The 12500-nt window shown below is 51.0% G+C and overlaps 1 protein-coding gene across 8 annotated transcripts in view; it reads right to left on the reverse strand.

Annotated features, from left to right (window-relative positions):
• The window catches only part of lrrc7 (leucine rich repeat containing 7), a 45118-nt gene that overhangs the window by 23818 nt on the left and 8800 nt on the right, over positions 1–12500 (reverse strand). For 3 of the 8 annotated variants that reach the window (XM_062452283.1, XM_062452287.1, XM_062452282.1), the window contains exon 1: positions 7751–8366. The exons of 1 other annotated variant lie outside the window; for it this stretch is intronic. In XM_062452283.1, the coding sequence (XP_062308267.1) occupies positions 7751–7775 (25 nt within the window). In that variant the 5' untranslated portion in view covers positions 7776–8366. Of the gene's footprint in view, positions 1–7750; positions 8369–12500 lie in introns of those variants that run through there. 4 more of the 8 variants (XM_062452290.1, XM_062452289.1, XM_062452288.1 and 1 more) reach the window with 2 other exon arrangements.

Consider the following 12500-nt stretch of genomic DNA (forward strand, 5'->3'; position numbering starts at 1 on the left):
AAGTCAGAAGGGTGAAGCCAGCAGCGAAGAGGAGGACGCCAGTGGACGGGCTGGGAGAGAGGGTTCTGCTCGGGCTGCCATGGAAACAGCCTGACGCACGAACAGACTGCAGAGACTCCCTGTTCTGCAACGCAGTCTGGAGAGGCAGAGTCTCACTCTACCCCTACCTCTCGATCTGTACCTCTCTCTTCCTGTATCTCTCCATCTGTACCTCTCTCTCTCTCTCTACCTGTGCCTCTCTCTCTTTCTGTGCCTCTCTCTCTCTCTGTTCCTCTCTCTCTACCTCTCCCCAACTCTTTCTCTCTGCAAATGTATCTCTATCTTTCTACCTCTGTGTCTGCACCTCTCTCTCGGTCTTCCTATCTCTCCTTATACCTCTCTATCTGTGCCTCCATCTCCAACCATACCTCCTCTCTTACTCCCACCTCTATCTCCACATCTATCTCTGTCCACTTAATAATATCTATCTGTATCTCTCTGTCTTCTCAACAGTATCTCCAATTTCAGCATCGCTACTGTCTACATTCTTTCCAATGCACTTTCTCTCTCTCTCTCTCTGTCTCTCTCTCTCTCTCTCTCTCTCTCTCTCTCTCTCTCTCTCTCTCTCTCTCTCTCTCTCTCTCTCTCTCTCTCATAGCCCTTTCTCTCCCTCCAAATGTACATCCCGGCCTGGATTAACATTTTGCCTATACATCCCTCTAATTGGCATTTCTGTCTGCACATGCAGCGCTCTCGGGCTCTGCTACTGTATATAGATCCAGAGTCAGGCCACGAGTAGATGCAGAGCGCGAGAGAGAAGGGGGAGGGGGAGAGAAAGGGGGAGAGTGAGAGAGTGGGGGGAAGGGGGGGAGAAAGTGAGAGGGGGGAGAGAGAAAGAGGGAAAAAGAAGAGGGAGCGAGAGAGAGAGAGAGAGAGAGAGAGAGAGAGAGAGAGAGAGAGAGAGAGAGAGAGAGAGAGAGAGAGAGAGAGAGAGACTGAGGGAGAGAGAAGGAGGAGGGGGAGAGAAAGGGGGAGAGTGAGAGAGTGGGGGGAGGGGGGGAGAAAGTGAGAGGGGGGAGAGAGAAAGAGGAAAAAAAGAGGGAGAGAGGGAGAGAGAGCGAGAGAGATAGAGGGAGAGAGAGAGAAAGGGAGAGAGAGAAAGGGAGAGAGAGGGGGTAAGACGGAGAGAAAGGGAGAGACGGAGAAAAAAAAGAGGTCTGTAAAGAGAGAGGAACGGGTATTAGAGTAATCTGCATTAGAGGGCACCGGATTCCAACAGCTCCAGTCTCTCAGTCACACCCTGCAACGTCCATGGAGGGGTACGACTCCTGGGCAACCGTCTCTGACGGTCACACAACGAGATTTCACGCAAACCTTTTCTTCCATCGATCGGCCAATCGATACTGCATACGTTCAGGTGCCCGGTGGAATAAGAAGTGGTGAATCCTGACCTGGCGCATGTATTTAACCGTTTGCCACGGAATGCAATTATGAAACCAAAAATTCAAAAAAGGGATCAAACGTTGGAGAGGACGGCTGGTCGCCGTGGGAGACGCTCGGTCGTGGATGATAGCAGATTACTGGGGTGAGGGGGAGAGCCAGGCTTAGAGTGTGGAAGCCCTCAGAGGAGCCGGCGTTAGCGAGCTTTCTGCCGTCAGACGGAACCCCTCATCCCTCCCTCTGCAGCAGAGAACACACACAACAAGGTTGGAACTACAGGTTTGGACCTCTATCTAAAAAAAGAAAGAAAAAACACTTCACGCAATCTTTTATTTAAATATGGCCCTGCTTCAGATATAAAAAATGTCCCAGTGCTATGACTTGCGTCTGTGATTGTACCTCAGGAAAATTCCGGAATTTTCCTTTGCATCATGGACCTGTGCAGACTCTGTACTCATTCCAGTCTTCCCATCACAGCTACACGTTCTGACGCACAGTAATGCCTACACCAGGCGTCTTTATACTGGAGATACATAGAGATGAGGTTCAAGAGAACACAGCCCACTCCATAACTCTTTCCCATATGCCAACAGTATGACAGAATACAATACACAACCGTATGAGAGTATACAATACACAACTGATAATCTTCCTGTCATCTTCATGTGTCAGTGTATTACCATCCTCCCCCTCTCCACCTCCCATCTCCCTCTTTTTGCCTCCCATCTCCCCCTCTCCACCTCCCATCTCCCTCTCTCTGCCTTCCATCTCCCCCTCTCCACCTCCCATATCCCTCTCTCTACCTTCCATCTCCCCCTCTCCACCTCCCATCTCCCTCTCTCTACCTTCCATCTCCCCCTCTGCCCCTATGCTCCTCTACCTTCTTTTCAGGCTCCAAACAGGTTCCACGCAGGTTCCACACGGGTTAACAGGTTTCCTTGTATGGGATCTGCTGTGTTCTGGCTACCCAGAGCTCCCAGGTGCTTAAATGAATCAAATGTAATTGTGATGTAAATATGACTCATGTGTTGACTGCCAGCTTTACGGGGGCTGATGACGTCTGAGGAACAGGAGGCGCGTTCCCTCGCTGGAACCACAGTATGGAGAACATCTGGAGGACCCATCGGTTCTGCTTGACGACAGAAGCAAGTAGCTCCTCAGGTGTTCCCGCTCGTTGGGAACACTGACGTCTTTCATCACACAGGTCGAGACACGGCGCTGTTGACAGGTGTCAGACTACACCGTGAGGGAGTCGATTGGAATCGGTTGGACTTCGAAATCCGTTGGGGCCTCTGAATCAGTTGTTGTCTGAATCAGCTGAGGTTATTGTCAGCTAGGGTCCGAATCAGTCGGAGTCTGAATCAGTTGGGAGTCAAAATGGGACAATTGACGTCATTTAGTCGGAGCAGATTGCGCACAGCAAGACAAGATTCCAGGAGCCTCCTAGGCTCTGAAAACCTGCCACGCAGGAAGAGAAGACAGAGTAAGTTCTCTCATGTCCTCAGCTCTACATTACACTCTAGATCTCCGTGGCAACATATTGGAGAGCGTGTGGGAGTTTACAGCCAGGAACATCTTGTTCACTCATTCATTATACAGGAAAGCAGGAAAGCTAGCTGGTTAGCTGGCTAACTTTCTTAGTAATTGACAGGGAGAAGGTATAGATGGTAGCTGGCAAACTGGCTAACTGACAGGGCATTGGTAAGGCAGCGAGCCAGCCAGCGAGATCGCAACTAGCAGAGAAGATGGCTAGGATGCTAACTGGCTACATATAGCTCATTTGATGAGGAATACAGTGAGACAAGCACATGCTTACACACCTCGACACAGACACTCATACAGTCCAGCCAACATCGTCACTGCTGTTAGTGACCAGCTTCACCTCTGCTACTGGAGACCAGCCTCACCACTGCAATCAGAGGCTAGCCTCATCCCTGTTAAGGAGGGCAGTTCCGTCCCTTATTAGAGGCTAGCAATAGGCTGATAATAGATCCCAGAATCATCAGTTAGAGGCTAGCCTCATCACGAGTAGAGGCCAGCCTCAGAACCGCAATTAGAGCCCATCCACACCAGTACTTTTCTTCTGTCAGCCTCAGATGCATGGCCCAGTTCTCCCTGCCATGCCGCAGAGCAGGATGCAAAGAAGGAGAGGGGGCGGGATGGGACTATCCTCTCTCTCTCCCTCTCTCCCTCTCTCTCTCTCTCTCTCTCTCTCCTTCTCTATCTCTCTCTCTCCATCCTCCTCCCTCTTTCTGGATTAATAGAAAGAAGCTGTTCTGTACCTAATTCAGCCTCCTTGTTCAGCCAAAAGGAACTGGAACAGCTCCACCAACCAAAGAGCCCCCCCAGACTGGAGCAGCAGCCTATCATATACTGTATATCACCCTATGCGAAGGATGAGACACGTCAACCGATTACCCACGAGCCTTTGCGTATTTTTTGAAATTCCGAACTTCCGTGTTCGATGACGTTGTTGTCTCAGTCTGGATATATTCATCCTGGTCTCAGACTGCTGACGGTGGCCAACGCGTTAGCGCTAGTCCCATGAGATCCAAACTTCGTTGTCTGTTATATTCAACCTGGGCTTCACCAGGCAACAGCAACACCAGGGTTCTACCTGAAGGCTGCCAGGAGAGGTAAAGGGTCTTTGGGGAGCAACAGAGGTCTGTTAGCTGTTAGTCTGCAAGGACAAAGTCTTAACAGTACACTCTTAACTTCAGCTTTACAGGTACATAAAGTAAGTAGCTCAGTGGTAGTGCTTTACCACTGAATGAAGACATTGTTACCGGTTTGCTAGCGTGTGGTGCTTTGCAGTGAGATTAGTGCTGGTGCCAACTAGAACTGGTACATGTGGTGATCTGGACAAGGAAGGTTTTTTTTTTGGTGCGTGTGTTGAGTCAGAGTGGTGATTGGTTGTTGGTGCTGTATTTTAGGTCACCTTGACATACGAGTCCCAGCAGCCTTAGCTGCGCTTGGAGAAGGAGGGGAGAAGAAGGGGGAGGAGAGGGCAGGTAAGGCTGAATGAACAAGGGGAGGAGGGGGAGGAACGGAAGGAAGGAGAAGAGGAACGGAATGAGGGCAGAAGGGGAGGCAAGGCGGGGAGGAATGGGGGAATGGATATAGCCAGAAGCAGGAACAGCAGGTCTACTCTGAAAAGAGAGGAAGTGGATCCGTCGGCTTGGCTACCTCACTGTCCGAGACCTAGCAACCCACCCCCCGTTTTTTCAGAACCTGGCAACCCACCCCCATTTTCTCCTGAACCTGGCAACCTTCCTAAAATCGTCCATGGGCCATGTTCCTGAGGGCCTGTCTGTCAGCAGTAAGCGGAGGCCATTGCTACACACTGTACTTCAGCAATTGAGATGTTATTGTTGCTCTGTAGTTTTCTGTAGTATTATTTTTTGTTCACTGTGCCTGGCAGCTGAGATGTGGTTACTGTGCGATGTCAGAGTCACCTTCCTGTGACTCTGACCACCAAACACTGTAAGAACTATGCACTCCTGATCCTTGATTTTCCCCTTTACGTTCCGCATGCGTTATCCGAAGGTCTGCCAAATTCGATAAAAGGTCAAATGTAAATGTAATCCACCTGCACCACTGTGGGGGTGACACTGGGACAAATCCACAGGACGGCCACGGCGACGCTCCCTCCCGTTCGGTACAGGAGGACAGGAGCCGGTCGATCACGAGAGGAACTCGGCTCACCCTGGGGCCCTTTGCCAAAAGAGCAGCGTCGCTGCCGCCCTCGAAAAAAAACAAACACCCCAGACAGACAGGCTTCGGTGCGTCCTACTAGCAACAGACTGTCACCTTCACCTGCCTGACTGTCCACCTTCACACAGAGCCATGCTGAGTCCTGGAACCGTCTTCATCCATCGTCCTTTCCTCCACCCCCTCTCTCTCTCTCTCTCTCTCTCTCTCTCTCTTTACCTCTCCCTCCTGCCTGTGTAGCCTGTGCCAGCAGAGGGTTGTGCCAAACTCTTTGTCTTGACATCCCCTCTCTCTTTCTTTCTCTCTTTCTCTTGCTCTCTCTAAAGTTCTTTCTCTCTCTCTAACATTCTGTGGGGCGTGTGTCTATGTTAGCATGTTATAGGCATGTTGTAGGTCAGGCCTAGCAAGTGGAGAGAGTCAGCATTAACAGTGTTCCAGGTGAAGCCGTCCCGGCTCAGTATAAAGCTGGCGGAACACCGTCAGGACCAACAGAGACTGTTCATCTCTCTGAGCCAAACAGATTACCATGGAACCAACCCTCAGGCCTCGACGCTATGCCAACGGTTACCATGGCGACCGGAGAGAATCCGCAACGATGAAGCAGGTAAGGATTCTAGAATGTCCATCTGTATAATCAGTCCATGCCAGTTCCCTAATAGGTAAAACAAGGATGATAGGGATGGATGGATGGATGGATCTAGAGCAATATTGTAGAGTTGTATATATAACCTTGTAGAGGAAATGACTGATAGAGGGATGGAGGGAGATAAGGAAAGACAGATGAATGGATGGATGGATGGATGGAGGGATGGAGGGATGTATGGATGGACAGATGGAGGGAGGGAGAGGGCTGCATGTGACCTACTGTATGTACTATGCTGAATTACGCAGCTGGAATGTAAACTATTCTGCCATGAAAACGCCCAGTCAGCATTCTACATAGATCCTGCCTCCACAAAGACTTTCAACTTGCAACGGCTGGTCCTCCCCTCATCCAACGAACCTCTCTGATACCCTGTCTGTCTTCCTGTCTTCCCACCTGTCTCTCTACTCACCTGTCTGTCAGCCCGTCACTGTCTCCCTCCTATACCTCCCCATGTCCGTCTCTCTCCATCCACGGTTGGTTTTGTCGGGTCGTGTGTTGGTGACAGCTCTCGGACGCCCTCCCCGGCTCACCGTCACGTAGCGTGAGCATAAATACCAGGCTGTGTTCCCTCACAGAGATGAGCTGGACTGGAGAGCAGCTAAGGCTCTAATAGGTGCCTTAGGGGAGGGTGTCTCTGTCCCTCTCTCTCTCTCTCTCTCTCTCTCTCTCGTCCTTTCTCTCTTTCAGTCTCTCCCTCTCTCTCTCTCCCTCTCTCTCTCTCTCTCTCCCTCTCTCCCCCTCTCTATCTCTCTCTCTTGAGTCCTTCATCTTCAGTCTCTCTCTCTCTCTCTTGAGTCCTTTCTCTTCCAGTCTCTCTCTCTCTCTCTCTCTCTCTCTCTCTCTCTCTCTTGAGTCCTTTCTCTCTTTCAGTCTCTCCCTCTCTCTCTCTCTGAGTGAACGGTCCTTTCAGACAGAACAAGACAGCGGGTCAGGATGGACGTACAGCCATACACGGCTCAGCAAAGCCTGGCAATAATTACACACACACACACACACACACACACACACACACACACACATCACACACACATCACACACACATCACACACACATCACACACACATCACAGCCTGTTTCCTACATGGATCACATGCACACACAAAGACGCCCACATGCCCACACATGCCTGTAAATGCACGCCCGTGCGCTGCTTGTCTCACACTGTCAGACACACGCACATACAGTCTGTACGCACACACACATTCACCGCCAACACTGAGGTCTGACTACCAATAGGGCCTGTAGACATGGAGGTGACATGCAGATGATGGGTGACATGGAGGTGACAGGTGACAGGAGCATAGAGGACGGCTTAACCCCACCAGCTCCTGACAGGGAACCCTGTCCCAGGGAACACACAAGCAGAGCTGCTGGACTCCACCACACAGTCAATGGAACAACCGACAGCAAACTGACTTTTCCATCGGTTGGAAATCAAACAGATGTGAAGCCAAAAGCCAAGAACATTCCCATCACAAGGTCCAGGAGGAAGTTGCCATGGCATCATCATTACGTCATTCCAAACCACCTACGCTAACAGGTATGCCATTACGTTGGAACCAACAACCACACGAACTCTTCCCTCACCTGTAAAACAAGGTCCTTTTTTTCTTATAGTTTAACGTTCCACCCCGTTATACAGTAACACACAGCCATGAATAACAGTGGAACCAAACGGCCAAAGGGCTCATGTCAGGCTGCGTGCTACCGGGATGCGGGGCAGAGAGAGAGATGCGGTTGTTAGCGCGTCCTAGTATCTCTATCTCTGTTTCTTGTCTGCCCTATACAGTCACGGATGAGCTCGTTTCTAAATACGGGTGGGCGTTAGACGGCCTGTAAAGCGCGAGGCAGCCACATTTAGACTATTAACAGTTTTTGGAGAAACCGAATATCAGACATTACAGCACTGACAATGAGTAGTCTATTTCAATTGCATTTTGTCCCGTTGTTCATGATGATGAAAGTGTCACTTACGTTGAAGGCTCGAGTAATTGTCCATTTGGCAGCTCAATGTAAAGTATCTTAGTCCGGTTGTAAATCCTGTCGCGGGCCGGAGCCGTCGGTAAAGGGGAGCGCGGAGGAGAAGATTTAAACAGCATCACAGCAGCGCGCGGTTTGTCTCCCGGAGGCAGCGTCTGCACGGGTCCCTATCATAATGGAACCCCCGAGCAGCCGCGTGCTGACGACGAAGGCCAGATCAAAGATTAAAAGTCGTACGGTAAAACCCTACTACACGGTATTACCGAAGATGCTGTCGGTGTCAGTGTAAACTATATGAACTCCACACCATTGCTTAGCTAGCCTGTATCCGGGGCTTCAAGATCATGACTAAATATTCAAGACGCTGTCAAGTCCGGTTACTGAGATGCACGCAAGAAAAAAAGAAAAGAATTATGTTGCGATCACAAAGCGGCTGTTCGGGAAACGCTTTTGGGAGATACCAGGTAGCCTATCTTGTTGAATTGCACCTTGGGTTATTGTATTGCATTGTCTTCCTTCGATGTGCAATTTAACGTCCTTCCCGGTGCGGAAAACGGATTCCTCACGAATGTAATCAAGGGAGTGTCTTTCCTCGCGCATCGCTACGGAAAGAGGAGAGTTGAGCGAAGGACAGAGCCACGGATGGAGACAGAACGAGGATGGAGATAAAACGAGGGTGCAGGAGGAGTGGTCTGCGCGCGTGCGTGTGGGCGCGTGAGAGAGTGCGTGGCTGAGGAGTAATCTAGGATGATTAAACAGTTCACACCCCTCTAAGCATGTCCCCTGACACACATACACACACACACACATTCTCTCACACACACACACACACAGACAGACACACATACATACTGTATATGAGAGGAGGGGAGCAGTATCAGAGAGGAGGTGAAGAGGAGGAGAGGAGGCGCCAGAGAGGAGGAGGAGTTGACGGAGGAGGTGGGGAGGAGGAGGAGGAGCCGCATCGGAGAGGAAGAGATGGAAATGTGGAGAGGAAGAGGAAGAGGAGGACAACACGCCGTATTGGCCATCTAGTTTCCCATCAGCCCCTCTGGGCGCGCGCGACTAAGCCGGACGCAAGAAAGACACAAAAAGCAGCTTTGTGCGATTCCAAGCTGTAGTTGGGATTAACTTGAACAGACAACTGCCAGCCAGCCAGCCCACCACTCCTCTTATCTCAAAACCAGCCTGTAGTTCTATAAATGTTTGCAGAAGAATTAATCTCAATGCACTGACTACCCAGACATCCCAAGTGTCCTTCCTCCGACCTCTGTCTCTCTCTGTCTTCTCAAGCACTCCTCTAACCAACCCTAACCACACTCCTCTAACCAACCCTAACCACACTCCTCTAACCAACCCTAACCACACTCCTCTAACCAACCCTAACCACACTCCTCTAACCAACCCTAACCACACTCCTCTAACCAACCCTAACCACACACTCCATCCCTAATGGTAATACAAACACACACACAGTCTACACACACACACACTCACACACACCTAGACACACACACACTCTACACACATACTCACACAATCACATACTCACACACACACACCTATACACACACACACACGCTACACACATACTCACATAATCACACACACCAGGACAGAACAGTTACCTTCACTTTTGGGTGGATGGGTCATCATTAAACCAGGGGTAAATGATATCCGTCATGCTATGGCTGTCTGGGACCGTGACATGGCTGTCAATCCACAACCCTTCCATGAACCTTTCCATCTCCCTCCTCACCCCCAGCCTTCCTGTCTCTCCAGCCCCCTAGACTCATTCTCCATCTCTCTGTCATTATGTCCTGGAAAAGGGCCACACCCACCCCCTGATATGAGGTGTGAAGAGTCAGCACTTCTGACCGCAGAGGATTCAGGCAAGGGGGTGCTGTTCCTACTCTGTGTCTCAGCCAATAAGATACTGTTCCTCCTCTGTGGCTCAGCCAATGTCCTCACTGCTCCTGTAGAGTGGGTAGCTGAGGTGGTTCAGGCCCAGGCTTGTAACTTTGTATCACAGGGATGTGGTGCAGGCCTAATGGAGACCTTTGAGAAGATGTCAGCCTGTTGCCAGGTCTCCAGACAGAATGGGTACTGACTAGGAGAACACGACTGTAAACAGCCGTCATTACTGCAAACAGGACGGACCTCATCTGAACAACATTGGAGGATTTGTCCCGCTGCATAACGAACACGCAAGCATGCAAACAAGCACACACACACGCAAACAAGCACACACACACACACAGAGACACACACACAAATAAGCTTATACACACACAGGTACAGACACGTACACACACATAACTCCCTGAGGAGTGGGTAGTGGTTGCCTTCTCTGGTATAATGAAAGCTGTTCCCTGGACTACAGATTTAATTGGGACTTTGGTCCAAAGGCTTCTGGACTGAGAGCAGAAGAGAGATGTTCACAGAAGAGAAGTGAAAGGAGGGAGGGAGAAAGAGAGGAATAAAGAAGGAAGGGGAGAGGGAGGGAGAAGGAGAGAGTGCAGAGAAAGATGGAGAGGGAGACAAATAAAGAGAGAGAGAGTAAGAGAGGGAGAGAGAGACAAATAAAGAGAGAGAGTAAGAGATGGAGAGAGAAACAAATAAAGAGAGACAGCTATGTTAGTACTCCATTGCTCTCTCTCTCTCTCTCTCTCTCTCTCTCTCTCTCTCTCTCTCTCTCTCTCTCTCTCTCTCCCTCTATGACAGGTGGACTGTGTGATTCTGAAGAGGTCCCTGAATCACTGAAGAAAGATGAGGGGGTGTGGAGGGAGAAGCGTGTGTGTGTGCACGAGCGCGTGTGTGTGCTTCTGAATGGAGAGACTGTACATCTGCACCAGAGATCCTCTACCAGCTTCCCTATGGGCTCCCTGTTACCATGGAAACCCTGTCCTGCGTGCTGAGTGCTGTGGAGGAGTAAATACCTGAGGAGGAAGAGGAGGTGGAGGAGGAGGGGGAGAAGGAGAGAGAGGTAGAGGTGTCGTAGAAGGGAGGTGGAGGAGGTGAGAGGAAGGAGAGAAGAGGGGAAGAGGAATGAGGAGGAGGAGGAGGAGGAGGAGGAGGAAATAAAGGAAGGTGAAGAGGAGAGAGGGAAGAGAGGAAGAGGAGGAAATAGGAGGAGGGGGGAGGAGAGAGACAGAGGAGTAGGAGAGAGAAGAAGAGAGAGTTCTAGCGTGCTACATGCTAGTGTGTCATCTGAGTCCCAGGCCCACCAGTCCCAGTCCAGTTGCTCCCAGTACAATCTCTCCCAGGATTAAACCTTAGCCTCAGCCCCAGCCTTTAGCCTAAAACTCAGCCCCAGCCCTCAGCCACAGCCACAGCCCTCAGCCTCAGCCCTTAGCCCATGCCCTCAGCTCTCAGCCCCAGCCCTCAGCCCCAGCCTTTAGCCTAAAACTCAGCCCCAGCCCCAGCCCTCAGCCACAGCCCTCAGCCTCAGCCCTTAGCCCAGGCCCTCAGTTCTCAGCCCCAGCCCTCAGCCTCAGCCCCAACCTTTAGCCTAAAACTCAGCCCCAGCCCCAGCCCTCAGCCTTAGCCACAGCCAGAGCCCTCAGCCCTTAGCCCAGGCCCTCAGCCTCAGCCCCAGCCCTCAGCCTAAACCCCAGCCCTAAGTCCCAGCCCTCAGCCTAAACCCCAGCCCTCAGCCTAAACCCCAGTCCTAAGCCCCAGCCCTTAGCCTCAGTCCTAGAAAAGTGATTATTTGAGGTCTCCTAAGAGTGGACCTCCCAGTGTGGCCCTGTCCAGTATGACAGCTGCCAGCTTAGTGGTAATCACCAACACAAGCACAAGTCAGGGGACACATCAGCCTGGGGGAAATACATCTGTGTGTCAGCCCTGTGCGTATGTGATCTGTATGTGTGAGACAGTATGTGAGTGACAGAGTTATGTGTGTGTGTGTGTGTGTGTGTGTGTGTGTGTGTGTGTGTGTGTGTGTGTGTGTGTGTGTGTGTGTGTGTGTGTGTGTGTGTGTGTGAGAGAGAGAGAGTATGTGTGTGACAGAGATACTATTAGTGAGTGTGTGTGTGTGTGTGTGTGTGTGTGTGTGTGTGTGTGTGTGAGTGCTACAGTAGCTATATGAAGACATCAGTCTTGCTAGGTGCAGTTTGCTCCCTCACTCCCTCTGCCTCTGTTGCTATGGAGACCGGGCCTACTGATCAGCACAAGCAACAACCGGGAAGGGGGCTGCTGGGCTGCACCAATTAGGTTTTAGTGACATCATTGCCCTGCCCCCTCCAGGTTGCTTGTTGATGTTCAAACAGGAACAAAAAACCTGCATCATCCTGTCCTGTCACAGGTGATGTCACAACTGTATTTGAGAAAGGAGTGGAGGGGAAAGGAGAGGAGGCGGGAGGATGGGGGGGAAGAAGAGAGGAGGGGGGATGAGAGAAGGGTAGAGGAGGGGGGGAAGGAATGGAGAGGAAAGAGGAGAGGAAAGAGGAGAGGAGAAGGGATTTTTCAAAAAATGTGCTCTCCTCTCCTCCTCTCTTCTCCCCCTCTCTCCCCCTCTCCTCTCTCGTCTCCAGCTGAGCATGTACAGTGTGCGCTGGTAGAGATGATGTTACTTCTGCTCCAGATCTCATCTTCTCTGGTCCCCCTCACCTGAGGCATGAACCACCCAGATCACTACACACATGGCTTGTGGCCACAAAACAGTCAATACACACACTCATACACACCTTCAGTCCTGCGACAACAACATAGAGAAGGGTTTGGTGTTCGGACATTCACTGTG

This window comes from Osmerus eperlanus, chromosome 26, assembly GCF_963692335.1.
Source record: "Osmerus eperlanus chromosome 26, fOsmEpe2.1, whole genome shotgun sequence".
Taxonomy (NCBI): Eukaryota; Metazoa; Chordata; class Actinopteri; order Osmeriformes; family Osmeridae; genus Osmerus; species Osmerus eperlanus.